General features: G+C 58.3%; 3 protein-coding genes across 4 annotated transcripts; 2 read left to right on the top strand and 1 right to left on the bottom strand.

The window, feature by feature from the left end:
• The first annotated feature begins 231 nt into the window (after positions 1-231).
• Positions 232-4,127, top strand: TBCB (tubulin folding cofactor B). Its single transcript, XM_065655191.1, has 7 exons — positions 232-408; positions 1,091-1,234; positions 1,915-2,011; positions 2,883-3,062; positions 3,161-3,233; positions 3,320-3,908; positions 4,021-4,127. The coding sequence occupies exons 1-6, from the start codon at positions 256-258 to the stop codon at positions 3,435-3,437; spliced, it is 765 nt and encodes a 254-aa protein (XP_065511263.1). The 5' UTR covers positions 232-255; the 3' UTR covers positions 3,438-3,908; positions 4,021-4,127.
• Positions 4,128-4,325: 198 nt separating this feature from the next.
• TMEM160 (transmembrane protein 160) lies at positions 4,326-6,956 on the top strand. The gene is made up of 3 exons (XM_065655087.1): positions 4,326-4,596; positions 5,096-5,188; positions 6,025-6,956. The coding sequence occupies exons 1-3, from the start codon at positions 4,326-4,328 to the stop codon at positions 6,240-6,242; spliced, it is 582 nt and encodes a 193-aa protein (XP_065511159.1). The 3' UTR covers positions 6,243-6,956.
• A 4,238-nt stretch (positions 6,957-11,194) lies between these two features.
• ARHGAP35 (Rho GTPase activating protein 35) lies at positions 11,195-27,653 on the bottom strand. Of its 2 annotated transcripts, none has more exons than XM_065655156.1 (7): positions 27,585-27,653; positions 19,068-22,860; positions 17,232-17,379; positions 16,404-16,481; positions 14,146-14,277; positions 13,582-13,687; positions 11,195-11,575 (listed from the first exon to the last, which is right to left on the bottom strand). In XM_065655156.1, exons 2-7 carry the CDS (start codon positions 22,704-22,706, stop codon positions 11,284-11,286), a joined length of 4,395 nt encoding a protein of 1,464 aa, XP_065511228.1. In that variant the 5' UTR covers positions 22,707-22,860; positions 27,585-27,653; the 3' UTR covers positions 11,195-11,283. The 2 variants fall into 2 exon arrangements, with proteins under 2 accessions (XP_065511228.1, XP_065511227.1); XM_065655155.1 differs by lacking the exon at positions 27,585-27,653 and adding an exon at positions 27,205-27,265.
• Positions 27,654-27,762: the final 109 nt, after the last annotated feature.

Here is a 27,762-nt window from a genome sequence, read left to right as displayed (position 1 = left end):
AGCGCTGGGCGGGCCCGGCGGCGCTGATTGGCGGAGCGTGCTAGGTGGGCGGGGTAAAGCTCCAGAAGCGGCGCGAACCCCGCCTCCCGTCAGCCAGAGCGCGCCGCTATTGGCTACGCGGAGCCGGGGCAAGGCGAGGGGAAGGCTCGCTATTGGCTGTTCGGCGGAGCGCTGGGCGGGCCCGGTAGCGCTGATTGGCGGAGAGTGTGAGGGGGGCGGGGGGAAGGTTCCAGAAGCGGCGGCGGGGCCGCAAACATGGAGGCGGCGGCCGCTACCGGGGCCGCGCTGGGGCCGCCGCTCGGCGGGGCCTCCGGGCCCGGCTCCGTGTCCTTGGCCGTGAGCAGCAGCCTGAACGTGTTCCGAGCGCACAAGCGCTACAGCACCGGCCTCACCATCGCGGAGCTCAAGGTACCGGTTACCGGGGGTACCGGGGCGGGGCCTCCGCGGGGCCCGGCGGCCTCAGCGCCGCTACCGGGCCCGGGACCCCCAGAGCCAGCCCGGGGGGACCCCAGTACCGCAAACTGGAGCTGCTGGAGGGATCCCAGTACGGACCAGTGACCCCCCAGTGCAAACTGGAGCTGCTGGAGGGATCCCAGTACTGACCAGTGACCCCCCAGTGCAAACTGGAGCTGGTTGTTGGGATCCCAGTACTGACCAGTGACCCCCCAGTGCAAACTGGAGCTGCTGGAGGGATCCCAGTATGGACCAGTGACCCCCCAGTGCAAACTGGAGCTGCTGGAGGGATCCCAGTACTGACCAGTGACCCCCAGTGCAAACTGGAGCTGGTTGTTGGGATCCCAGTATGGACCAGTGATCCCCCAGTGCAAACTGGAGCTGCTGGTGGGATCCCAGTACTGACCAGTGACCCCCCAGTGCAAACTGGAACTGGTTGTTGGGATCCCAGTATGGACCAGTGACCCCCCAGTGCAAACTGGAGCTGGTTGTTGGGATCCCAGTACGGACCAGTGACCCCCCAGTGCAAACTGGAGCTGGTTGTTGGGATCCCAGTATGGACCAGTGACCCCCCAGTGCAAACTGGAGCTGGTTGTTGGGATCCCAGTTCTAACCAGTGTCTCCCCGTCTCTCCCAGTGCAAACTGGAGCTGGTTGTTGGGATCCCCGCGTCCCTCATGGACCTGCAGCTTTTCGGGGTGTCGGACGAGCCGCTGGGCCGGCTGGACCAGGACGAGGCCCTGCTGGGCAACTACCCCGTGGGCGACGGCTGCCGCCTGCACGTGAGCCCGCGCACCCCATTTGCCCCTTTTCCAACCCAAAATCCACCCCCGAACCGTCCCCCTCGCGCCCCGTTTCTCCCCGGGGCCGCGCGCCCCGTTTTCCTGCTCTTTCACCTCATTTTTCCCGCTTTTCCGCCTCATTTTCCTGCCTTTTCCATCCCGTTTTTCCCCCTTTTCCATCCCGTTTTTCCCCCTTTTCCATCCCGTTTTTCACCCCCTTTTTCCCCATTTCCACCCCTGATTTTCCCCACTTTTCCCCCCCATTTTCCCCACTTTTCCCCCCCATTTTCCCCACTTTCCCCCCCTATTTTCCTCTCTTCCCCCCCCATTTTCCCCTCTTTTCCCCATTTTCCCCAATTTCCACACCATTTTTCTTGCTTTTTTCCCGCTTTTCCATCCAATTTTCCCCCCTTTTCCACCTCATTTTTCTTGATTCCCCCCCCCCGTTTTTCCTGATTTCCCCCATTTTTCCCGCCTCATTTTTTTCTCATTTCCACCCCCGTTTTTCCCCGCTCTCCCACCCCATTTTTCCTGATTTTCACCCCCATTTTTCCCAATTTCCACCTCGTTTTTTCCCCCATTATTCTGTATTTCTCACCCCAATTTTCCCCCCGTTTTCCCCCAATTTTCCCCCCAATTTCCTCCCCAATTTCCCCCCAATTTCCCCCATTTCCCCCCAGGTCACCGACCGCAGTGGGTCCCACGTTGGGGCCTTCGAGGACGTGTCACAGGTGCCCAAATACGAGATGCCCGACAGCGACTATGACAAGAGACCAGGTGACACCCGTGTCCCCAAGGGCCACCCCCCGGGATTGGGGACAGCCCCCTGTCCCCATGGTGACACTGTCCCTGTCCTCACTGTGTCCCTGTCCCCTCATTGAGGTGACAACCCCGTGTCCCCTATGGTGACACTGTCCCTGTCCCCACTGTGTCCCTGTCCCCATGGTGACACTGTCCCCATCCCCACATTGAGGTGACAACCCTGTGTCCCCCATGGTGACACTGTCCCTGTCCCCACATTGAGGTGACAATCCCGTGTCCCCCATGGTGACACTGTCCCCATCCCCACATTGAGGTGACAATCCCGTGTCCCCCATGGTGACACTGTCCCTGTCCCCACTGTGTCCCTGTCCCCATGGTGACACTGTCCCCATCCCCACATCCTAATTGAGGTGACAACCCCGTGTCCCCCATGGTGACACTGTCACTGTCCCCTCATTGAGGTGACGACCCCGTGTCCCCCGTGGTGACACTGTCCCCACTGTGTCCCTGTCCCCTCATTGAGGTGACAACTCCGTGTCCCCCATGGTGACACTGTCCCCGTCCCCTCATTGAGGTGACAATCCCGTGTCCCCCATGGTGACACTGTCCCTGTCCCCACTGTGTCCCTGTCCCCATGGTGACACTGTCCCCGTCCCCTCATTGAGGTGACGACCCCGTGTCCCCCATGGTGACACTGTCCCTGTCCCCACTGTGTCCCTGTCCCCACGGTGACACCGTCCCCATCCCCACATTGAGGTGACAACCCCGCGTCCCCCACAGCGACGCTCTCGCCGCGTCCCCGTCCCCTCCCTCGTCGCTCGCGCCACATCCCCCTCCCCATTGTGTGTCCCCCCCTGTTGTCACCGCGCTGTCCCCACGTCCCCAGAGTCCCTGCGCTCGTTCCTGCGCCAGCGCGGTTGGGGCCGCTTCGACGCGGGGGTGTCCCAGCGGCGCGCCGCCGAGCAGCAGCAGGAGGTGACAACCGCCGCCACCCTCCCCGTGGGCTCCCGCTGCCTCGTCCGCGTCCCCGGCCAGCCCAGCAAACGCGGCACCATCATGTACGTGGGTACGTGTCCCCAAAACCCCCTTTTTTTTGTCCCCAAACCCCCCCCGACACAAAGCGTCACCGTCGCGTCACCCCCCGCCCCGTGTCACCCTGCGCAGGACAAACCGACTTCAAACCGGGGTATTGGGTGGGCGTGCGCTACGATGAGCCCCTGGGCAAGCACGACGGAAGGTACGGTCCCCAAATTGTCCCCAGTTGTCCCCCAATGTCCCCTCTCTTTTGGGGGGGGACACACTGAGCCGTTTGTCCCCCCGCAGCGTGGGCGGCCGCCGGTATTTCGAGTGCCAGCCCAAGTACGGAGCCTTCGTCAAACCCCAGAACGTCACCCCCGGGGACTTTCCCGAGGAGGACGATGGGCTGGAGGACGAGATGTGAGAGGACACCGGGGGGGACACTGGGGACACCGGGGGGGGACACCGGGGGGCACACGGGCAGGGGGGACACAGAGGGAGGACACGGCCCCAAGTCGCCGTTTTTTCCCTTCTTTTGGGGCGTGTGTGTCCCGGCTTTGTCCCCTTCCCCCCCACCAGCGCTGGTTTCACCCCAAAATGTCCCCAAATCGCGCCCCCCCCCCCGCCCCGATACCGCCCCCCCCGCCCAGGGCGCTGTCCTTCGCGCGGGGGCGGGGCCTCCTGCGCTGGCCACGCCCCCTCCGCGCTGGCCACGCCCCTACCCTAGAGCGTCTTTGCGCTGGCCACGCCCTCTCTTCGTTGGCCACGCCCTTTTGCGCTGGCTACGCCCACGCGCTGGGTGTGGGCGTGGCGTCTTCCCTTCCGCAGCCAATGGGCGGGCGCGCCGAGGAGGAGGCGGGGCCAGGAGGCGGTGCCGGAAGCAGCGGCCGGGCGGGTGAGTGGCGGTCGGGGCGACCCGATGAAAACAGACCCCCCCCCCCGCCCCGGTTCCCGTCCGACCCTACAATAACAACCCGCACTGACCGTTTCCTCTGTCCCTCCCGCAGAGCCGCTGCCAGCGCCGCCCCCGCCCCGTCTCCCGGGGAGCCCCCGCCGTCCCGGGGGGCACCGGCGGGTCGCTCCCGCCTCATAAAATGGCGTTTTAAGTCGAAAAAAGGACGTTTTGGCCGTTTTTCTGCGCGGGGGCGGTTGGGGAGGCGGGAGGTCTGGGGTGTTTCCGCCACGGTGCGTCCCGACATGCTCTGCGCGTAGCCAATGGCGACGCTCCTTCCGCTCCGGGAGGGGGCGGGACGGGAAGCGGCGCGCCGGCCAATCACCGCGCGGCGGCGGCGGCGGGCGTGCGGCTCCGCCAATGGACGCGGCCTCTCGCCGTGAGCGGCGGCGGCGGGGGCCAATCAGCCGCTCGGGCGCGGGGAGGCGGGACGCGGCGGGGCGGGCCCTCGGAGCCGCCATGGGCTGGTGGGGCGGCGCGGGGCGGGCGGCGGCGCGGCGGGGGCTGCGGGGGCGGGCCCGGTACAGCCTGGGCCGCGTCCCGGCCCCCGCCCCGCCCGCGCCACCGACTCTCGCCGCCGCCGACCTGGAGCGGGCGGACGCTTGGATGCTGCGGAAAGCGCTGGAGAGCGGTGAGGGGCGGGGGCGACACTCGGGGGCGGGGCTGGGGCGGGTCTCTGGGGGCGTGGCCGCGACAGGGGGCGGAGTCAGGGCGAGCGGCTGGGGGCGGGGCTGGAGCCGGGGGGCGGAGTCAGGGTGAACAGCGGGGGCGGGGCCGCGACTCGGGGGCGGGGCTGGGGCGAGTCTCTGGGGGCGGGGCCGCGACAGGGGGGCGGAGTCAGGGTGAGCATCAGGGGGCGGGGCCGCGACAGGGGGCGGAGTCAGGGTGAGCATCAGGGGGCGGGGCCGCGACAGGGGGCGGAGTCAGGGTGAGCATCAGGGGGCGGGGCCGCGAGAGGGGGCGGAGTCAGGGCGAGCGTCTGGGGGCGGGCCCGGGGATTAGTGGGCGTGTCCAAGGGGCGGGGCTTGATGGAGAGGCGGGGCCAGCCGAGAGGGGGCGGGGCTGAGGGTCCCTTTCCTGCCCTTTTGACCCCCCCGCTTTGTCCGTCCGTCCGTCCGTCCGTCCGTCAGGGTTCCTGTCCTGGTTCCGGAACGGGCTCTTGGCCACGGGCGTCGGCGTCATCGCCCACGTGCAAAGTGACACCGGCCGGGACGCCGCCTACGGTGGGGACGCCCCCGCGGACCCCAAAACCGCCCAAAAATGCCCCAAATCCCCCTCCCCAGGCCACGTGCCCATTTGCGGCCGATTTTGGGGCTATTTCCTTTATTTTCAGCTCTTTTATTGAAGGTCCTTTATTTTTAGGGTCTTTTATTTAGGGCCTTTTCTTCGGGTTTTATTCGAGGCTTTTTCATTCCAGTTTCTTATTTCCGGCTCTTCCTTTTGCCAAATTTGGGCCCTTTTCGCCCCGTTTCTCACGACCAAACGGCTCTCGGGGACGGGGAGGGGGCGACAACTCCATTTCCATCATCCCCACGACCTCTTTTTTTGGGTTTATTTCCCCCTTTTGCGGGAAAAAAAAATTTAATTTCCATCATTCTAAGAGCCTCTTTTTGCGTTTATTTCTCTTATTCTGCGTTTATTTCTCCCGGTTCCCCAAAATGCCCCAAATCCCCCTCCTCACGTGTCCATTTGGGGCCGATTTCGGGGCTATTTCCTTTATTTTCAGCTCTTTTATTTCAGGCTTTTTAATTGAAAAAAAAACCTTTATTTTTAAGGTCTTTTATTTAGGACCTTTTACTCGAGGCTTTTTCATTCCGGTTTCTTATTTCCGGCTCTTCCTTTTGCCAAATTTGGGCCCTTTTCACCCCGTTTCTCCCCACCAAATTGGGGTTGGGGTTGGGGCTCTTTTGCCAAATTTAGGCCCCTTTTGCCAAATTTGGGCCCTTTTCGCCCCGTTTCTCCCCACCAAATCGGGGTTGGGGTTTGGGGGGGGGGGCCACAACTCGATTTCCCGTCATTCTAACGTGTCTTTTTTGGGTTTTTTTGGGTGTTTTTGCAGGGTTTTTCGTGCTGGGCGGCCTGTGCGTGTCCTGGGGGTCGGTGTCGTACTGGTGGGCGCTGCTGCGGCTGCGGCGGCCGCTGCTGCTGCCGCTCCCGGGGGCGCTCGGGGCCGCCGGGGGGGCCGCCGTCCCCCCCCTGCTCTGGGCGGCCGCGCTGGCGCTTTACGTGGGGCGGCTGGAGGTCGAGGTGGGGCCCGAGGAGCCCCCCCCCCAATAAATGACACCCCCCCCCCCCCAAAATCCCAATGTTAAATATTAAATAACACCCCCCCCTCCCCCAAATAAATCTGTGGGGCGGCTGGAGGTTGAGGTGGGGCCCGAGGAGCCCCCCCCCCCAATAAATGACACCCCCCCCAATACACCACCCCCCCCCCCAAAAAAAAAACCCAATATTAAATAAACCCGACCCCCAAAAATAACACCCCCCAAAATACGCCCCCCCCTCAAAAAAAACCCAACATTAAATAACCCCCCTAAATAAATCTGTGGGGTGGGTGGAGGTCGAGGTGGGGCCCGAGGAGCCCCCCCCCGCCATAAGTAACACCCCCCCCCCAAAATCCCAATGTTAAATATCAAATAACCCTCCCCAAAATACCACACACCCCCCCCCCCCCAAAATAAACAATAATCCCAATGTTAAATATTAAATACCACCCCCCCCCCCCAAATAAATCTGTGGGGTGGCTGGAGGTTGAGGTGGGGCCCGAGGACCCCCCCCCCCCCAAAAATACACCCCCCCAAATTAAATAACCTGAGCCCCAAAATACCCCCCCCCAAAATAAAAGCCCCAAAAAATAAACCACCCCCCCCCAAAAGAAATAACACCCACAGACTCCCCCCCAATAAATAGCACCCCCAAAATACACCCCCTCAAAACACCCCCCCAATATTAAATAAACTCGACCCCCAAAAATACCCCCCCCTAAAATAAACCGCCCCCCCCCAAAATAAACCGCCCCCCCCAAATTAATATAATGGATTAAAATCTAAATAACCCCCCAGTCCCGTCCCCCCCCCCCCCAATTCCTGCTGTGAAAAATGGGGATTTTGGGCAAAAAAATACGGAAAAACGAGCGGTTTTGGGGGCATTTTCGGCCCCTTTTTCGCACGGGGAAATAAAAACAGTGAAAAAAACCTCAAAATTTGTCAATTCATTCCCAAAAAAAGGGAAATTCCGCCCTCTTGGCCCAAATTCCTGCGGATTCACCTCAAAATATTCCCGGCTTCCCGCCCCAAATCCCAGCTTTTCCCCCCAAGAAATCGACGGCGACTCAAGATTTATTATTATTGTGGTTTTTTTGTGGTTTTTTTTTGATCTTTTTTTTTTTTTTTCTTCTTTTCCTTCTTTTTTTTTTCCTCATTTCCAGCAGAAAAGGGCCCGGCCGGGCCTGAAAATGTCAGTTTTTGTTCATGCACTAAACGCATCGGCCCCGGAAAATCCCACAAATTGTTCGAAACGTCCTCAAAAAAAGCGGAAAAAGGTTTTTTTTGTTTTTAATCACTACGGGGCGGAGGTTTCGTTAGAGCCTAAAAATACCAAAAAAAGGAAAATCAAACGTTAACGCCGACGTCGCTCCCCAAAAAAAACCCCAAAACGCCGCTTTTTTGGGCAGAAAAATCGATTGGATTTTTTTGGGGGTGTTTTTGTGGTTTTTTAAAAAAAATCGACGACATTGGGGGGGGAATAAATTTGTGGGGTTTTTGTGGATTATTGAAATGATAATTTAGGTTTTGCTTGAAAAGTGATTTTTTTGACGTTTCCCCCCCAAAAATTGGGGTTCGGCCTCACGGGAAAACCCAAAATCCACAGGAATGGGCTGAAAAAAATCCCCAAAATCAAGAGTTTGGGCCCAAAATCGAGGAGGCCGCAGCAGCGAGAAAGCGGGAAAATGGTTAAAACGCCGCGTTTTGCCCCATTTTGAAGGGGGCGAGCGGCGCCGCCTCCTCTTCCGCTTCCATTTTGCCCGATTTTGCCTTTTTTTACCCCGCAAAAGGCCCCAAAACTCCGTTTCTTTCATGGCAAAAAAACCCTCCCCGAGCGAGAATTCTTTATTTTTTCGCCTTTTTTTTTTTCTTTTCTTCTTCTTTTTTGGGTTTTTTTGGGCCGGTTTTATTAAAAACGACAAGCCGGCGGTCGCCCCCCGACCTTTTTTGTTTTCAGGCGTGAAATTGGGGGGAAAAAGCCCTTTTTTGGGGGTTTCCGTGGGCCAAGCGAGGCCCCGACGCTGGGTGGGGGGGGGGGCAGGTGGTTTTGGGGGAGTTTGGGGCGTTTTGGTCACTGGGACGGGAATTTTTGGGGCGTTTTAAAGTGCGAAGAGAACCCGGGAGGGGGGAGGGGCCGCTCCCAGTTGGTACCATGAAAAATCCAGTTTAAAACCACCCCGGGACTGGGAGGAGCTGGGGGAGGGGAGGACCCAGGCGTCCGGGTGACTCCACCCCAAATTCCGCCTTTTTTTGCCCCAAAATGGGCTTTTCTGGAGGGGGGGGAAAAAAACCCAAAAAACCCCCGAATCCGGCTCAAAAAAGGGGGTGGGGGGAGGGGCGGTGGGGCCACCCCTCCCCCACCGGTAAGTGCTGCGTGGGAAGTGGCGGGGGAGGGGCGGGAACGGGGGCGACGGTGACGCCGCGAACACGGTGACGTCGGGGACACGTCGGTGACGCCGCGAACACGGTGACGTCGGGTGGCTCCTGGGGACGCGGACACGTCGGTGACGTCGGGGACACGTGGGTGACGTCAGATGGACCCTGGGGACACGGGGGTGACATTGGGGACACGTCGGTGACGTCGGGTGGATGTTGGGGACACGTCGGTGACACCTTGGCGATGCATCGGTGACGTTGGGGACACGTTGGTGACATCGGGTGGCTCCTGGGGACATGTCGGTGACATCGGGTGGATGTTGGGGACACGTGGGTGACGTTGGGGACGCGTCGGTGACATCGGGTGGACGTTGGGGACACGTCGGTGACGTGAAGTGGACGTCGGGGACACGTTGGCTGGACCCTGGAGATACGTGGGTGACGTCAAGTGGACGTTGGGGACACGTGGGTGACATCGGGTGGATCTTGGGGATGCCAAGTAGACTCTGGGGACACGTGGGTGACGTCGGGTGGACGTTGCGGACACATCGGTGATGTCAAGGGGACGTCGGGGACACGTCGGTGATGTCAGATGGATCTTGGGGACACGTCAGTGACGTCGGGTGGATCTTGGGGACACGTCAGTGACGTCGGGTGGATCTTGGGGACGTGTTGGTGACGTCGAGTACACCCTGGGGACACGTGGGTGACGTCGGGTGGACCTTGGGGCCACGTCGGGCGAGTTGGGGGCCGCGATTGGCCGAGCATCAGGACTTGCGGACGGGCCTCGAGCCCCGTTGGATGAGCCACAACCCAAGTTGGACCACATCGGATGGGCCTTGAGTGATGTTGGGCCACGTTGGATGAAGCTCAAGAGCCGTTGGGCCACGTTGGATGGGCCTTGGGTCAAGTTGGGCCACGTTGGATGAACCTCAAGAGCCGTTGGGCCACGTCGGATGGGCCTTGGGTCAAGTTGGACCACGTTGGATGGGCCTTGGGTCAAGTTGGACCACATTGGATGAACCTCAAGAGCCATTGGGCCACGTTGGATGGGCCTTGGGTCAAGTTGGACCACGTTGGATGAACCTCAAGAGCCGTTGGGCCACGTTGGATGGGCCTTGGGCCAACTCGGACCACGTTGGATATGGACCTGGAGCGACGCTGGACCATGTCGAATGAGCATCACGCCACGTTGGACCACGTTGGACGGGCCTTGGGTCATCTCAAGCTTTGTTAGGACCACGTTGGATGAACCTCAAGCTTCGTTGGGATGTCAGACAATCCTCCAGCTTTGTTGGGACCACGTTGGATGATCCTCAAGCTTCGTTGGGACCACGTTGGATGAACCTCAAGCTCTGTTGGGACCACGTTGGATGAACCTCCAGCTCTGTTGGGACCACGTTGGATGAACCTCAAGCTCTGTTGGGACCACGTTGGATGAACCTCAAGCTTCGTTGGGACCACGTTGGATGAACCTCAAGCTTCGTTGGGACCACGTTGGATGAACCTCAAGCTTCGCTGCGACGTCAAACAATCCTCAAGCTCTGTTGGGACCGTGTTGGACGATCTTCAAGCTTCGTTGGGACCACGTTGGATGAACCTCAAGCTTCGTTGGGACGTCAGACAATCCTCAAGCTTTGCTGGGACCACGTTGGATGAACCTCCAGCTCTGTTGGGACCACGTTGGATGAACCTCAAGCTTTGTTGGGACCACGTTGGATGAACCTCAAGCTCTGTTGGGACCACGTTGGATGAACCTCAAGCTTCGTTGGGACCACGTTGGATGAACCTCAAGCTTCGCTGCGACGTCAAACAATCCTCAAGCTCTGTTGGGACCGTGTTGGACGATCTTCAAGCTTCGTTGGGACCACGTTGGATGAACCTCAAGCTCTGTTGGGACCACGTTGGATGAACCTCAAGCTTCGTTGGGACCACGTTGGATGAACCTCAAGCTTCGTTGGGACCACGTTGGATGAACCTCAAGCTTCGCTGCGACGTCAAACAATCCTCAAGCTCTGTTGGGACCGTGTTGGACGATCTTCAAGCTTCATTGGGACCACGTTGGATGAACCTCAAGCTCTGTTGGGACCACGTTGGATGAACCTCAAGCTCTGTTGGGACCACGTTGGACGATCCTCAAGCTTCGTTGGGACCACGTTGGATGAACCTCAAGCTTCGTTGGGACCACGTTGGACGATCCTCAAGCTTCGTTGGGACCACGTTGGATGAACCTCAAGCTTCGTTGGGACCACGTTGGATGAACCTCAGGCTCTGTTGGGACCACATTGGATGAACCTCAAGCTCTGTTGGGACCGTGCTGGATGAACCTCCAGCTCTGTTGGGACCACGTTGGATGAACCTCAAGCTTCGTTGGGACCACGTTGGATGAACCTCAAGCTTCATCGAACCACGTTGGCCGAGCCCGTGGCCACCACGAGCAGCTCCAAAAGATCCCCCAACCACATCTCGGGGGGTTTGGCGGCACCAAAACATCCGCGGGCGTCCGGAGAAGCGTCCGAGGCGCCAACATCCCCCCCCCCACCCCACAACCCCAAAAAACGGACCAAAAAACCCCCCTCCCGGAGCCCCAAATCCGGCCAAGTCCGCGCCGGGCCGGAGCGAAATTTGTGGGTTTTTTTTAGCGTTTTTCCGGGTTTTTTTTTTTTTTTTGCCGTTTTTCACAGCGTGTGCTGCTCCAGCAGCGGCTGGACGGGCGAGTGCGGGGAGGGCGGGGGGGTCCGGGGGGGCGAGGGCGGCGCGAAGGGGGCGGCCGGGCCGGGGGGGTCCAGGAGGGGCCGGTTGTAGAAAAAGAAGGGGCACTGGTGGATGAAGAGTTCGATGATTGTCTGGTAGGTGCGCGTGGCCGTGAGCGCGTCCATCGTGCTGAAGTCGGGGCGCATGAGTGTGGGCCAGAAGCAGATGGAGAGGTTCTCGCTGGTCATCAGGTTGACGCGGTGGTTGTGGCTGACCCTGCGGCGAGAGACGGGGCGCGTGGCAAACAGCGAACCGTTCGGGGCGGAAAGGCCCTAAACCGGGGAGAACGGAGCCCGGAGGGGATTCTGGCGCCGTTTGGGCCCTGAGGTGATTTTGGGGCCATTTTGGGGCCCTGAGAGGATTTTGGGGCCAATTTGGAGCCCTCAGGTGATTTTGGGGCCATTTGGAGCCCTGAGGGGATTTTGGGGCCATTTGGAGCCCTGAGGGGATTTTGGGGCCGTTTGGAGCCCTGAGGGGATTTTGGGGCCATTTGGAGCCCTGAGGGGATTCTGGCGCCGTTGGGAGCCCTGAGGGGATTTTGGGGCAAATTTGGGGCCCTGAGGGGATTTTGGGGCCAATTTGGAGCCCTCAGGTGATTTTGGGGCCTATTGGAGCCCTGAGGTGATTTTGGGGCCAATTTGGAGCCCTGAGGGGATTTTGGGGCCGTTTGGAGCCCTGAGGTGATTTTGGGGCCATTTTGACCCCTGAGGTGATTTTGGGGCCATTTGGAGCCCTGAGGTGATTTTGGGGCCATTTGGAGCCCTGAGGTGATTTTGGGGCCGTTTGGAGCCCTGAGGGGATTTTGGGGCCATTTTAACCCTGAGGTGATTTTGGGGCCATTTGGGCCCTGAGGTGATTTTGGGGCCATTTGGAGCCCTGAGGTGATTTTGGGGCCATTTGGAGCCCTGAGGTGATTTTGGGGCCATTTGGAGCCCTGAGGTGATTTTGGGGCCATTTGGAGCCCTGAGGTGATTTTGGGGCCATTTGGAGCCCTGAGGTGATTTTGGGGCCATTTGGAGCCCTGAGGTGATTTTGGGGCCATTTGGAGCCCTGAGGTGATTTTGGGGCCATTTGGAGCCCTCAGGTGATTTTGGGGCCTATTGGAGCCCTCAGGTGATTTTGGGGCCTATTGGAGCCCTGAGGTGATTTTGGGGCAAATTTGGAGCCCTGAGGTGATTTTGGGGCCATTTGGAGCCCTGAGGGGATTCTGGGGTCAATTTGGAGCCCTCAGGGGATTTTGGGGCCATTTGGAGCCCTGAGGGGATTTTGGGGCCGTTTGGAGCCCTGAGGGGATTTTGGGGCCGTTTGGAGCCCTGAGGGGATTTTGGGGCCATTTTGGGGCCCTGAGGGGATTTTGGGGCCATTTGGGCCCTGAGGGGATTTTGGGGCCATTTGGAGCCCTGAGGGGATTTTGGGGCCATTTTGACCCTGAGGGGATTTTGGGGCCATTTTGACCCTGAGGTGATTTTGGGGCCATTTTGACCCTGAGGGGATTTTGGGGCCATTTTGAGCCCTGAGGGGATTTTGGGGCCATTTTAACCCTGAGGTGATTTTGGGGCAAATTTGGAGCCCTGAGGTGATTTTGGGGCCATTTTGACCCCTGAGGTGATTCTGGGGCCATTTTCACCCTGAGGTGATTTTGGGGCCAATTTGGAGCCCTCAGGTGATTTTGGTGCCACTTTGACCCCTCAGGTGATTCTGGCGCCATTTTGACCCTGAGGTGATTTTGGGGCCATTTGGAGCCCTGAGGGGATTTTGGGGCCGTTTGGAGCCCTGAGGTGATTTTGGGGCCATTTTCACCCTGAGGTGATTTTGGGGCCAACAGTTTGAGCCCTGAGGTGATTTTGGGGCCAATTTGGAGCCCTGAGGGGATTTTGGGGCCATTTTGACCCCTCAGGTGATTCTGGCGCCATTTTCACCTGAGGGGATTTTGGGGCCATTTGGAGCCCTGAGGGGATTTTGGGGCCATTTTAACCCTGAGGTGATTTTGGGGCCAATTTGGAGCCCTGAGGTGATTTTGGGGCCACTTTGACCCCTCAGGTGATTCTGGCGCCATTTTCACCTGAGGTGATTTTGGGGCCATTTGGAGCCCTCAGGTGATTTTGGGGCCACTTTGACCCCCGAGGTGATTTTGGGGCCAATTTGGAGCCCTGAGGTGATTCTGGTGCCGCCATTTTTGTCACCCCCGTCGTCCCCCTCCGGGAACCCCAAAAAACACGCACTTGTTCAAGTGGGCGATGACGTATTTGAAGACCTCGTAGTTCTCCTTGGGGAACTTCTTCAGAACGTCCTTCAGCGCGTGGAGCTTCTGCTCCCGGTCGTTGATTTCTAAGGGGGGAAAAAGCGGATTTTGGGGCAGAAATGCTCACCGGGATCCCCCAATTTTTTTTGGGGGGGGTGGTTTTGGGGCCACCAGTCCTCTCAGATTTGGGTCACCCCAAAAATCCATCCGGGACGGCGCTAAAAACCGGGGCGAATTTTAACCACAACGCGCCATAAATGGGGTTTTACGGGACGGGTTAACGAGGCGAGTGCACTAATTAAGCAGATTTGGGGGAGAAATGCTCACAAGGACCCCAATTTTTTTTGGGGGGGGGCCACCAGCCCTCACAGATTTGGGTCACCCCAAAATCCACCCGGGACAGTGCTAAAAATGGGGTTGAATTTTAACCGCGATGCGCCATAAATGGGGTTTTAAGGGATGGATCGACAAGGCGAGTGCGCAAATGAGCTTGGGGGGTGTTAATTAACGAAGGGCTGGGTTAATTAAGTTGACGAGGACTCACTGTGGGCCTCCACCAGCTCCACCTGCATGGCGTAGGGGACGAGCGGCTCCGGCAGCTCTGAGAAGAAGCTCTTCATGGCGCCGGCCACCGTGTTCACCGTGAAATCCTTCTCGGCCAGGTCCAGACCGTGGTCTGGGGGGGACATGGGGGGACACGGGGGTCACGGCCTCCCCAGGGACCCCGAAATGCTGGGACAGGGGGGTCACAACCCCCCCGGGGACCCCAAAACACTGGGGGGAGCATGGGGAGGACATGGGGGTCACAACCCCCCCAGGGACCCCAAAACACTGGGGGGGGGACATGGGGGTCACGGCCTCCCCAGGGACCCCGAAATGCCGGGACACGGGGGTCACACCCCCCCGGGGACCCCAAAACACTGGGGGGAGCATGGGGGGGACATGGGGGTCACAGCACCCTGGGGACCCCAAAACATTGAGGGGGGGACATGGGGGTCACGGCCTCCCCAGGGACCCCGAAATGCCGGGACACAGGGGTCACAACCCCCCCGGGGACCCCAAAACACTGAGGGGGGACATGGGGGTCACGGCCTCCCCAGGGACCCCGAAATGCCGGGACATGGGGGTCACAACCCCCCGGGGACCCCAAAACACTGGGGGGAGCATGGGGAGGACATGGGGGTCACAACCCCCCCAGGGACCCCAAAACACTGGGGGGGGGACATGGGGGTCACGGCCTCCCCAGGGACCCCGAAATGCCGGGACACGGGGGTCACAACCCCCCCGGGGACCCCAAAACACTGAGGGGGGGACATGGGGGTCACGGCCTCCCCAGGGACCCCGAAATGCCGGGACACGGGGGTCACAACCCCCCCGGGGACCCCAAAACACTGGGGGGGGGACATGGGGGTCACGGCCTCCCCAGGGACCCCAAAATGCCGGGACACGGGGGTCACACCCCCCCGGGGACCCCAAAACACTGGGGGGAGCATGGGGGGGACATGGGGGTCACAGCACCCTGGGGACCCCAAAACACTGAGGGGGGGACATGGGGGTCACGGCCTCCCCAGGGACCCCAAAATGCCGGAACATGGGGGTCACACCCCCCCGGGGACCCCAAAACACTGAGGGGGGGACATGGGGGTCACGGCCTCCCCAGGGACCCCAAAATGCCGGAACAGGGGGGTCACAACCCCCCCGGGGACCCCAAAACACTGAGGGGGGGACATGGGGGTCACGGCCTCCCCAGGGACCCCAAAATGCCGGGACACGGGGGTCACAACCCCCCGGGGACCCCAAAACACTGGGGGGAGCATGGGGAGGACATGGGGGTCACAGCACCCTGGGGACCCCAAAACACTGAGGGGGGGACATGGGGGTCACGGCCTCCCCAGGGACCCTGAAATGCCGGGACATGGGGGTCGCACCCCCCCGGGGACCCCAAAACACTGGGGGGAGCATGGGGGGGACATGGGGGTCACAGCACCCTGGGGACCCCAAAACACTGAGGGGGGGACATGGGGGTCACGGCCTCCCCAGGGACCCCGAAATGCCGGAACATGGGGGTCACAACCCCCCCGGGGACCCCAAAACACTGGGGGGAGCATGGGGAGGACATGGGGGTCACAGCACCCTGGGGACCCCAAAACACTGAGGGGGGGACATGGGGGTCACGGCCTCCCCAGGGACCCCGAAATGCCAGGACACGGGGGTCACACCCCCCCGGGGACCCCCAGGTGTTGGGGGGGGGACACAATGGGGGTCACAGCCCGGATTAAATCTGGATTTTTAAATAACGTGAATTTTTTAATCTGGATTTTCAAATGGCAATTGTTAAATCCCGATTTTTAAAATAATGTCAGTTTTTACATCCGGATTTTAAAATCTCAATTTTTTTAAATCAGATTTTTAAAGAATATCACTTTTTAAATCTGAACTTTGACGTCCAGACTTCTTAAATAATACGCATTTTTAGATCTGAATTTTTAAATCTGTATTTTTAAGTATGAACTTTTCAATCTGAATTTTTAAATAATATGGATTTTCAACTCCGAACTTCTAAATAACACGCACTTTTAAATCCAAATTTTTAAACCTGAATTTTTCAATCCGAGTTTCTGAATACGAAACAGTTTGAAACCCGAATTTTTCACTCCAAATTTTGCAAAGGAGCCGAACGCAAGAGCTGAAGGGACAAAGAGGGAGAGGAAAATGGAGAAAACGCCCCAAAAAGGCTTCGTGGGGGCGGGGAGGGGGAGGCGTCCATGGGGTTTTGGGGCGAAAAGGGGGGGTTTTGGTTACCCTGGTCGAACTGGCGCTGCAAACTTTCCATCTCCGACTTGTTCCCGCTCACACGGTAAATGCCCTCGGTGCTCAGGCCTGGGGAAACGGGCACAAAGCGGGAGATTTGGGGGGAAATGAGGAAAATTCCGCGTTTCTGAGCATCGAAATCCAGGGAGGAATTTGACACTTTCCCCCCAAAATTCCAGGGAAGAATTTGACATATTCCCAGAAAAATCCCAGGGAAGAATTTTACAGTTTCCAAGAAAAATCCAGAGAGGAATTTTACACCTTCCCAGGAAAAAAGTAATCCAGGAAAGTGTTTTACACCTTTTTAGATGAAATAATCCAGGGAAGGACTTGACACCGTTCCCAAAAATTCCAGGGAAGAATTTGGCACTTTCCCCCAAAATCCCAAGGAAGAACTTGACACTTTCCCAGAAAAATCCAGAGAGGAATTTTACACTTTCCCCAAAAATTCCAGGGAAGAATTTGGCACTTTCCCCCAAAATCCCAAGGAAGAACTTGACACTTTTCCAGAAAAATCCAGAGAGGAATTTTCCACCTTCCCCAAAAATTCCAGGGCAGGATTTTACACTTTCCCAGAAAAATTCCAGGGAAAGAATTTTCCACCTTCCCCAAAAATTCCAGGGTGGAATTTTACACTTTCCCAGAAGAATTTCAGGGGAAGAATTTGACACTTTCCCCTGAAAAAATCCAGCGAGGAATTTGACATTTTCCCAGAAAAACCCAGCGAGGAATTTCCCCCCGTTCCCCAGGAAACCCCGGGCGGAATTTCGCCCTTTTTCCGGGCGGGTTTTTCCCAAAGTCACGGTTTTTCGCCCCGACCTGTGGCCTCGATGAAGTCGATGCAGCGCTCGATGAAGAGGGGGATGGGCCGCTCGGGGGTGACGACGCTGCCCAGGGGGACCCCGAAGTAGCTGCTTTCCCACGGGGCCTTCGGCAGCGGCGCCCGCGGCTTCGGCGCCTTCGGCTTCTGCGGGAGAACGCGCAGAGTCACCCGGAGCGCCCGCGCCCCGTTGCGCAACCACCGTTTTTGAACCGCGAGCCTTTTCCAATCCCGATTTTTGAACCGCGAGCCTTTTCCAATCCCAAATTTTGAATCGCGAGCCTTTTCGAATCCCAATTTTCAATCGCGAGCCTTTTCCAATCCCAATTTTTGAATCGCGAGCCTTTTTGAATCCCAATTTTCAATCGCGAGCCTTTTCCAATCCCAATTTTTGAACCGCGAGCCTTTTCCAATCCCAATTTTTGAACCGCGAGCCTTTTCCAATCCCATTTTTGAACCGCGAGCCTTTTCCAATCCCATTTTTGAACCGCGAGCCTTTTCCAATCCCATTTTTGAACCGCGAGCCTTTTCCAATCCCAATTTTTGAACCGCGAGCCTTTTCCAATCCCAATTTTTGAACCGCGAGCCTTTTCCAATCCCGATTTTTGAACCGCGAGCCTTTTCCAATCCCGATTTTTGAACCGCGAGCCTTTTCCAATCCCAATTTTTGAACCGCGAGCCTTTTCCAATCCCGATTTTTGAACCGCGAGCCTTTTCCAATCCCGATTTTTGAACCGCGAGCCTTTTCCAATCCCAATTTTTGAACCGCGAGCCTTTTCCAATCCCAATTTTTGAACCGCGAGCCTTTTCCAATCCCAATTTTTGAACCGCGAGCCTTTTCCAATCCCAATTTTTGAACCGCGAGCCTTTTCCAATCCCGATTTTTGAACCGCGAGCCTTTTCCAATCCCGATTTTTGAATCGCGAGCCTTTTCCAATCCCGATTTTTGAATCGCGAGCCTTTTCGAATCCCATTTTTCGAATCACGAGCCTTTTTGAATCGCAAGCCTTTTCAAATTGGAATTTTCAAATAACAAGCCTTTTCAAACAACAAGCCTTTTCAAATCCCAATTTTCCATTAATGAGCCTTTTCAAATCTGAATTTTTCAATAACGACCCTTTTTAAAACCAAATTTTTAAATGGAATTTTTGACTAACGAGCCTTTTCAAATCCAAATTTTTAAATCTGGATTTTTGAATAAGTGTTTTTAAATCCAAAATTTTTCAACAATAAGGGGGTTTAAATCCAAATTTTTAAATCTGAATTTTTTACTAGATATTCTATTGGAATAGATAATGGCTTGAATAATCAGCAATCCATTGGAATAGATAATAATTGATTGGAATCAATAATAATTCATTGGAATCAATAATAAATCTGTTGTTATTGATTCCAATGGATTGTTATTGATTCCAATGAATTATCTATTCCAACATATTAATTCCTATGGATTATTGTTTTTTATTCCAATTAATTATCTATTGCAATGAATTATTATTGATTCCAATGGATTGTTATGGGTTCAAATCGATTGTCATCGACTCCCACGGATTGTTATTGATCCCAACGCAGCGCTATTGATCCCAACGCAGCGCTATTGATCCCAACGCAGCGCTATTGATCCCAACGCACCCAACACCAAACAACAAGCAACTACTGAGTAACGCTAAACGCCCGCGGCAAAGGCCATGTTGGGGCACGGAACGCGCCAGCGCCGCCCATGAAACCCACCGAACCAAACCCCCCGCGCCCACCCCGCGCCCTCGATCGACGGGTCAAAAAACCGTTAAAAAAAAAAAGAGAAAAAAACGGCCCCGTAAACGTCAAAGCGGCACCTTGGTCGTCCTGCGGAGGCTGCGCAGGATGTTCCTGCGCCGCGGGTCCTCCCCGTCCCCCGCGTCGTAGGGCCCCCCGGCGTTGTCCCCCTTGTACGGGGCGCTCTGCTCCTCGTCCTTCTTCCTGCCGGGCCCCAGCTCGTCGTCGCTGCCCACGCCGACGCTGCCGCGGTAGCCGGCGAAGCGGCCGAGGCGCGAGCAGCGCGCGCGGTACAAGCCGGGCTTGGCGCGGCCGGGCCGGGCGCGCTCCAGCGAGCCCGTGTCCATCTCGCTGTCCGAGCCGTTGTTGCCGCCGCCGCCGCCGTTGGATTGCGCCTTGTTGATGTTGCGCACGGTGATGATCTTGCCCTGGGTGCTGTCATGCGGCACCGAGTAGATGTTCTCCTCCTCGGCGCGCGGCCGCGCCACCGCGTCCATGGGCTCGGCGTAGTCGGAAGGATCGAAGCAGTCGGCAGGGAGCCAGGCGCCCGCCGAGAGCGACTTGCGGCGCCCGTCGCGGTGACCCTGCTCCAAATAGGCCAGATCGGCCTTGCCCAGCTCAAAATGGACGGGGGGTTTGGGTTTCACCGGCGGCGGCACCTTGTTGTTGAGTTTGCTCTCGAAGGCGCTCACCACGGAGATGAAGGACAAGCCGTCGTTGCCCTCGAGCTCCATGGAGAGCTTGGAATGGTCCTTGGGGTCGTCGCGGAACGGGCTGTAGCCGGGGGGCTCGGCGTCCTCCTCGGAGTCGGGCAGGTTGGAGTTGCAGAGCGGGGAGCCGGCACGCGGCGAGTTGAAGGCGGCGTCTTCGCCGGAGGCCTCAGCCGCCGCGTCGTACATGTGGGCGGCCTCCACCAGCGTCTTCTTCTCGGCCGCATCCTTGAGGAAGGCGTGGAAGAGCTCCAGCTTGCGCTGCGGCTGAGCGCCGGGGAGGGCGGCGAAGCGCCCGTCGATGTCCTGGGCGATCTCCTCGCCCTCGCTCAGCTGCTCGCGGCTCAGGTCGTTGTCCGGGAGGTCGGCGGCGCCGTCGGTCAGCGCCACGAGCTGCACGGGCACCACGTCCTGCACCTCGCACAGGAAGGCGCGCAGCGTGGCCAGCGACGCGCGGCGCTGCGCCGAGTAGAACAGGACGTAGCCGTGGACCAGGCGGGACTTGCGGAGCCCGAAGGACGCGTGGTAGGAGAGGAGCGACAGCTCCACGCGCCGCTTGTGCGGCCCCACGGCCAAATCCAGCAGCACGGAGCCGGCGGAGCCGCCGGGGCGGCACGTGGGCGACTGCAACACGGGCCCCAGGACGTCGTCGGCGCCGAACGGGTCCCCGCACATGAGGCACATGACGACGCGCAGGTCGGCGTCCGCCGGCTCTTTCCTCTCGCCGAGCAGGTTGAGGTTGCGCTTGGAGTCCAGGAGGCCTTTGAGCACCTGCCCGATCTGCTTCTCGTTGATGTTGCGGCCGTAGCCGATGCCGGGGTCGAGGAAGACGCACTGGAGCTTGCTGGCGATCTGCTGGCCCTGCTGGATCAGCCCGTGCAGCGTCTCGCCGCCCGCGTCCCCGCGCTTGTTCACCAGGATGAGCGTGAGCGGGAGGTTGCCCGGGTGGCCGTCGCGCCGGCCCAGCGTGGACTCGCGGCTCTTCTCGATGCTCTCCACCACGTAGGACAGCGACTCCTTGGAGTTGTAGAGGCAGAGGCAGCCGTGGGGCTGGAACGTGGGGGTCTGGAAGGAGTTGACGGGCAGGCGCACGTTGCCCTCGATGGGCCGCAGCGCCAGCTCGTAGACCTTGCCCTCGATGACGTAGCGGTCGTCGCTGGTGCAGAGCGCGCGGATCTCGTTGGCCAGCTCGCGCGCCAGCCCGTCCTTGCCCAGGATGACCAGGTTGAGCCGGTCCACGCCGGGCTCCGCCGGCTGGTTTTTGGGGTTGCGGGTGAAGCGGGAGCCCAGGAGCTGCTCGACGCGGGAATCCACGCAGAGCGGGCAGCTGGGACACGTCTCCTTGGTGGGGTGGTACACGAAGTGGATGTGCTTGAGGATCAGGGCGTCGCGCTCGGCCTGCAGCTTCTGCAGGGCCTTGAACCGCTGCTCCTCGCCCAGCACCTCCTGGATCACCCCCATCTTCTCCTTGCTGGGCTTGGCGTCCAGCTCCAGCTCGTAGAACAGCTCCGAGTACTCCAGGAGCAGCTCCTGGAACTCCTCCTTGGCCTTCTCGATGAGCTGCTTTTGGTGCTTGCCGTAAATGTCCATGTAAACCGCCTCGTCCAGCCACAGGTAGAAATCCTCGCTCATGATGAAGCTCCGCGCTTCCTCCCAGGGCTTCCCCGGCGTGACGAACGGCGACGTCTCCAGGTTCTCCTTGAACGCCCGCCTCATCTCGGCCCGTTTCCGCTCGTCGCGCAGCTTCTCCAGGTGCGCCTCGTACACCTGCTCGGCCGCCGGCGTCTCCAGCAGGTCGAAGGGGACGCGGTCGTCATCCACGTCGTCCACGTGGCCCGTGGCGTCCCAGGGCGTCTCGTCCAGCACCACGAACCACTTGGGGAAATCCGCCTTGGTCTCCAGGAGCTTGCGGGCTTTGGAGCAGCTCAGCTGCTCGATCTCGTCCAGCTCGGGGACCAGCGCGTCGAGCGCCTGCGGCAGCGCCGCCAGGAACGCCTTTCGGCGCCGCTCGACGTGCTCGTGCTTGAGGCGCTGCACGTGCTGCAGGAAGAGCTTCTTGGCTTTGGGTGTCCCCTCCAGGTACACGTAGTCCTGGTACTCAGGCGCGTTCTGCATCTTGCGGCTCACGTTGGCCCAGGGCTCGTTGTGGTTCTTGACGATGCGCCCCACCAGCCACTCGTACTTGTCCTTGGCGGCGGCGATCTGCTGGCTCTGCTGCTTCAGCGCCTCGAAATACGGGATTATCTTGGTTTTCCCCCGGCTCTTATCGATCAGCTGCACCAGGGTGCTAAAAGCCAAGTCCACGTTGACGTTGGAGCGGGCCGACGTCTCCACGACCTGCAGGTTCTTCTTGCTCAGGGCGAAGGCGTGCGCGTCGCGGATGTAACGCTCCACGCCCTCGTCGCACTTGGTCAGCACCACCACCACGGGCTTCTTGGTCTTGGCCAGCTGGTTGTAGAGGTTGGACACGAACTTGAGCTGCTCGTCGAAGTTCCTGTTCATCCCCCGGCTGACGTCGACGCACAGGAGGAAACCGTCCACCAGCAGCTTCCCCTCGGGCATCTGCTTCTGCTCGAAGTCCTGCTCCAACCCCAGCTGGTCCGTGCAAAAATACATGAGCTTTTCGGCCGACGCCAGCTTGGTGGCGGCCGCCCGCTTGATGTAGGGCTGCAGGGCCGTGCTGCGGTGCGGCTGGAACGTCTGGTCGTCGATGAACTCCGTCTGCTCCACCACCTGCGCGCGGCACTCGCCGCCGTCCTCCAGCGCCCGCACCACCTCCCCCCAGTACAGAAAGTGGTCGTTGTTGACCACGCGCCCCCCGAAATCGCTGGTGCTGAGCACCGACGTGTGGTCCAGGTGGAACTGGTCGGCGCCGGGCCGCACGAAGCGGTTGCACAGGCAGGATTTGCCCACCCCGCACTGGCCTTTGTCTTTCTCGGTGCCGGACAGACCCACCACGCTGACGTTGTAGGTGGGCACGCGGACATCTTGCTTCCTCGCCATCATCATCGCCCGCACATCCTGGCCCGCCCGGCCGATCCAGAGAGGGGTTGGCGGTCCCGGCGCTCACGCCGCGGCGGCGGCGGCGACACCGGCGCCCATGTCGTGCCGGCGGCTCTTCAGTTGGCGCTGGGGCCCGCGGGCGGGCGGGCGACGGTTCCACCTGGGGGCGGGAAAGAAAGGAACGAGCGTCAGCTCCGAAAGGCCAAAAACCCACCCGATTCCGCCCGTTTTTCCCCCGCCGTCCGCAAACCGCGACCCCGACCAAGGTCCAGGTCCCCAAAGCCGAGGGGATTCGCTTCCCCGGCGCGAAAACCACCACGTAATGCAAACCGCCCCGTTCTCCCTTTGCTTTGGACTTAAAGCCGAGTTTAGCGCCGGCTTAACGCCCGAAACGGCTCCTACGGGGTCACCCCGTGGGTAAACGGGGCCCGACGGCGTTGAACGTTTGGCAAACGAAAAGAAAAAAGGCAAAAATAATCCGACTAAAGCTCGAAGAGACGCCCCGAGCGCCGATTCTGGGGATAACCCCAATTATCGCTGCGCCGGTTGGACTAAAATCCACTTAATTTTCCTCAGAAACTTGTATTTTTTCATAGTCGTTTGGGTTTAGTTTGGGAATAACGAGGTGACGCCCGGGGCGGAATTAACATTTTTAACTCGGGTCATTTCCCAGCGGTTTTTTTTGAGGTGGAACGAAGGGAATCGCGGAACTTACGGGCATGAAGCGACCAGCTGCGTTTCCACCCCAAAACTTGAGAAACTGGGCGTTTCCGCCCCCAAAATGATAGAAATTACGCTTAAAAACAACCCCGCGCAACTCCCGAGAGTCGTTTCCCTGCCTTCGCGCTTTTAAAATTTGGCTCTAATGACCTAAAAAAGCACAAGAGTAAAAAGAGAGACGTGCGGTTTGCGAAGGTTTCGGTTTGTCCCCAAAATCCCTGACTCAGGAGTTATTGATTTACGCCAAAGTCCAGCCGGGAGCACCAGGAGCCGCTCAGTTAATTAATTCCCGACAAACCAGGTGGGCTCGAGCGCTCGTTTCCTCTTAAAGACCCGAAAAGAAGGAAAAAAATCTGTTAAAAATATCAATTTTCCGCCTCCCGATACCCTAAGCCCGGTTTTACAGTCCCGCGCGTTGCGACGGCCCTGGGATTAACGGTTTGTTCGTTCGTTTGAGGTTAACGACCGGCAGGATCCTCGTCCTCCTCCGCCGGTAAAAATAACGGCAAAATCGGGGGTTTTGATGGGAAAACAGGAGGAAATTCAACCCTACGCCCCCTAGAAATTCAACCCTAAGCCAAACCCGGGACAAACCACATGGTCCTGCACCCAGAACCCCCCCAAAATTCACATTTTTAACAAAACCGAGCGCTTAGAATGAGAATTTTTGACGAAATAAGCTGAAGATCGAAACCATAAGCAGAGAGGGAAAGAAATGGTGTCTCCAGCGCTTCGTTTTCTGGGTGTTTTAGCTTAAAAACGGGAGGTTTGGGTTTGGCTGCAGCCACGGAGCTTCTTAATTAACGAAGGAGGTTTTGCAAACGAGCGACCCCCCCAGAACCGCATTTCCCAGCCAAGGCCGGGTCGTCCGGCAACGTTCCCGGCAAGAGGAACTGGCTGAGAGGTGGGATCTTGGTAAACGTGGCGCTGGGTTGAGTGGGTGGGTTGAGCTGAGTTGACCTCAGGTTGAGTTGTTGAGGTCAGTTCTCGTTGGGTCAAGTTCTCATTGGGTTGAGTTCTCATTGGGTCAAATTATTGCTGGGTTGAGCCCTCGTTGGGTCAAATTATCATTGGGTCAAATTATCATTGGGTTGAGCCCTCATTGGGTCAAGTTCTTGTCGGGTCAAGCCCTCGTTGGGTCAAATTGTCATTGGGTCAAATTGTCGTTGGGTTGAGTCCTCATTGGGTCAAATTATCATTGGGTTGAGCCCTCGTTGGGTCAAGTTGTCATGGGGTCGAGTTCTCATTGGGCTGAGTTCTCATTGGTTGAGCCCTCGTTGGGTTGAGTTCCCGTTGGGTCGAGTCCAAGTTCTTGTTGGTTGAGCCCTCGTTGGGTTGAGTTCTCGTTGGGTTGAGCTCAAGTTCTTGTTGGTTGAGCCCTCGTTGGGTTGAGTTCTCGTTGGGTTGAGCCCAAGTTCTTGTTGGTTGAGTTCTCGTTGGGTTGAGTTCTCGTTGGGTTGAGCCCAAGTTCTTGTTGGTTGAGTTCTCGTTGGGTTGAGCTCTGGTTGGGTCGAGCTCTGGTTGGGTCAAATTATTGTTGGGTTGAGCCCTTGTTGGGTCAAGTTCTCGTTGGGTCAAGCTCTTGGCTTTGCCACCGACAACCCCAGAGATGTTCAACCCAACAACCTCAAACCCAACTGGAGATGTTCAACCAACCGGGGACGTCTCGGTGGTGGGGACGGGATGTTCAACCAACCCAAACCCAACCGGGGACGTCTCGGTGGTGGGGACGGGATGTTCAACCAACCCAAACCCAACTGGGGACGTCTCGGTGGTGGGGACGGGATGTTCAACCAACCCAAACCCAACCGGAGACGTCTCGGCGGTGGGGACGGGACGTTAATTACCCAACCGGCTCATTAACGGCCCCACCGCCTTCGTTAATCACCCCGTCCCCGGAGCCGCCGAACCCGAAAGTCGTCGCCAGGGCCAATAAACCGGGACAAGGTCCACGTTGAGTCACCGGGGCCAAACGATCCCAGGAGCAAAGACCAACGAGCACCAATTAACGCCGCTAATTAGGCCGCACCAACACCCCCAAAATGGCTTTTCCGCCCCAAATTCGCGGCCGCAATAAATCCCGTTTCCAGCCGATCTCGACGCCCCAAAACACCCATGAACGGGGCAAAACAGGGAGGGAAAAAATAATAATTTCCATTGATTTTTCCAGGCGCTGTCGGGAGCCTGACGAAGCTCGTTAGTGTTAATTAAGCTGCCCCAAATTGGGGAGGAATTGGGAAAATTGCGGGAGCGCCGGCGCCTTTCAGGGGGTTTAATTTGGAATTTTCAGGGGGTTTAATTTGTAGTTTTTGAAGGGTTTAATATTTAATATTGGGGGGTTTTAATTTTGGGGGGTTTTAACTTCTAATTTTAGGATGTCTTAATTTTTAATATGGGGGTATTTTAATTTATAATATTGAGGCGTTTCAATTTTTAATTTTGGGGTGTTTCAATTTTTAATTTCAGGGGATTTCAATTTTTAATATTTGGGGGTGTGTCAATTTTTAATATTTGGGGGCATTTCAATTTTCAATTTGGGGTGTTCTAATTTTTAATATTGGGGTGCTTAAATTTTAAAAATCGGGGCGTTTTGATTTTTAATATTTGCGTGTTTCAATTTTTAATTTCGGGGCGTCGCAATTTTTAATTCTGGGGGGTTTTAACTTTTCATTTCGGGGGTTTCTTAAATTTCACCTTGCAATCAAGCGGTCTCTTCCATCCTGCCCCGGTTTTCGGGGCGAAAGCATCAAAAAAAAGGAAAAAAAAAAAAGGGAAAAACCACGGAATTCGGGCCATTAAAAATTACATCACCAGGCGCGCCAGGCCCGGCTTTATCTCCACGGATTTAAACGGCAAAAACCGGTGAATCCTGTGGCCGCGGCGGCTCCTGCAGGGGGGAAATTAATTAAAATAATCCAAAAAATAATTAAAAATACTCCAAAAATCACGCTCGAGGAATTTGAGCCCCCGTTTGGGTGAAAAAAGCCTCAAATAAAGAATCTTTGTGCGGAGGTTTAAGCTCCGGCCGAGGGTTGAACCGTTTCCCAGCGTCGTTAATTTGTTAATGGATAAAAAGGGGTTTTTTTAATTGGGGGGGGGGATGCGGGGGGGGGGGGGGGGGGTTTGGGGGAAAAACGGGCGGAACATGAAGGGGGAAAATTTGGGAAAATTAAAATTTTGGGGGGGGGGGACGCCCCAAAAAGCAATGCCCCCCCCCCTTTTAATTTTGGGTTCAGCCCCCGGGGGGGTCACTTTGGGGGAGCCCCAAGCTCTTCATAGGGGGGTTCTGCCCCCCCCCCCCCCCCGCACCCCCTCGTTGCTGGGGGGGTCACTGATAATTGGGGGGGGTCTCCCCTTCTCCCCCCTTAATTGGGGGGTTTAGGGGGTCTCACCCCCCCCAGCCTCTTGGGGTCACCTTAAAAATGGGGGGGGGTGTCTCCCCTTCTCCCCCCCCCAATGAGTACGGGGGGGTCTCCCCTTAAAACTGGGGGGGTCCCCCCATCCCCCAGCGAACCTCCACAGCCGGGATGAGCCCCCCCCCCAATTTGGGGCGCCCCCCCCCTCTCAATTAGGGGATCCCCCCCCCCTCAATTTGGGGAGCCCCCCCCTCTCAATTTGGGGCGCCCCTCCCCCTCAATTTGGGGAGCCCCCCGCCTCAATTTGGGGCGCCCCCCCCCCGGCGGGGCAATGGGCCGGTCCGGGGGGCGCCGCTGCGGGCGGGGGTGGGGCTGCCCCATTGTTCTCGGGGGGGGGGCGGGTTCGGGAACGCGGGTTCGCTCCTCACCGTGGCGGCGGCGGCGGCGGCGGGCCGGGCCGGGGGGCGGAGGCGCCATGGCGGCGCTCGGGGCGGCGGCGGGAGCGGCGGGGGGGGCGGCGGGGCGGGCTGGGCCTGTAATGGCGGCGGCGCCTTCCTCCTCCTCCTCCTCCTCCCCTCCTCCTCCTCCTCCTCCTCCCGCGCTGGAGGGGGCGGCTGGGCGTGGCCACGCACGGCGGGGGCGTGGCCACGCAGCGGCGCATGCGCGGTGAGGCAAAGGAGCGCGGCGGGACTGCGCATGCGCGGGCACCGCCCTGTTATTTCCCACCCCCACCCCGCGCTCTTTTCCCGGTATCACAAACACCCCCCCCCCCGCTATTAAACCCACCCCCGTTATTAACGCCGCCCACCCCCGTTGTTAAGCGCCGCTGCCGGTCGCTCCGCGGCCTCCATCAGCTCCGGCCGCCGCTTTCCCGCTGCCGCTACAGGGGACTGAGGGGGGGATATATCCCGGCATGCCCCGCGCGCGCAAAGCCCGCCGGGACATGTAGTCCGGCCAACGGAAGGGCGCGGCGCGAAGCGGAAACT

The sequence above is a fragment of the Caloenas nicobarica genome, chromosome 37 (assembly GCF_036013445.1).
Source record: "Caloenas nicobarica isolate bCalNic1 chromosome 37, bCalNic1.hap1, whole genome shotgun sequence".
Taxonomy (NCBI): Eukaryota; Metazoa; Chordata; class Aves; order Columbiformes; family Columbidae; genus Caloenas; species Caloenas nicobarica.
This window is presented reverse-complemented; position numbering and strand designations above follow the sequence as displayed.

What these genes read in the sequence shown, in the direction of transcription:
- TBCB (XM_065655191.1), top strand. Translation starts at nt 256, where the DNA reads ATGGAGGCGGCGGCCGCTACCGGGGCCGCGCTGGGGCCGCCGCTCGGC. An exon ending in CGGCACCATCATGTACGTGG is followed by an intron (nt 3,063 to 3,160) that starts GTACGTGTCCCC and finishes CACCCTGCGCAG; the next exon opens with GACAAACCGACTTCAAACCG. An exon ending in CTGGGCAAGCACGACGGAAG is followed by an intron (nt 3,234 to 3,319) that starts GTACGGTCCCCA and finishes GTCCCCCCGCAG; the next exon opens with CGTGGGCGGCCGCCGGTATT.
- ARHGAP35 (XM_065655156.1), bottom strand. Translation starts at nt 22,706, where the DNA reads ATGATGATGGCGAGGAAGCAAGATGTCCGCGTGCCCACCTACAACGTC. An exon ending in GCCTCCGCAGGACGACCAAG is followed by an intron (nt 17,380 to 19,067) that starts GTGCCGCTTTGA and finishes GTTCTCCCGCAG; the next exon opens with AAGCCGAAGGCGCCGAAGCC. An exon ending in GGAGCTGGTGGAGGCCCACA is followed by an intron (nt 13,688 to 14,145) that starts GTGAGTCCTCGT and finishes TTCCCCCCTTAG; the next exon opens with AAATCAACGACCGGGAGCAG.
- TMEM160 (XM_065655087.1), top strand. Translation starts at nt 4,326, where the DNA reads ATGGACGCGGCCTCTCGCCGTGAGCGGCGGCGGCGGGGGCCAATCAGC. An exon ending in GCGGAAAGCGCTGGAGAGCG is followed by an intron (nt 4,597 to 5,095) that starts GTGAGGGGCGGG and finishes TCCGTCCGTCAG; the next exon opens with GGTTCCTGTCCTGGTTCCGG. An exon ending in CGGCCGGGACGCCGCCTACG is followed by an intron (nt 5,189 to 6,024) that starts GTGGGGACGCCC and finishes GTGTTTTTGCAG; the next exon opens with GGTTTTTCGTGCTGGGCGGC.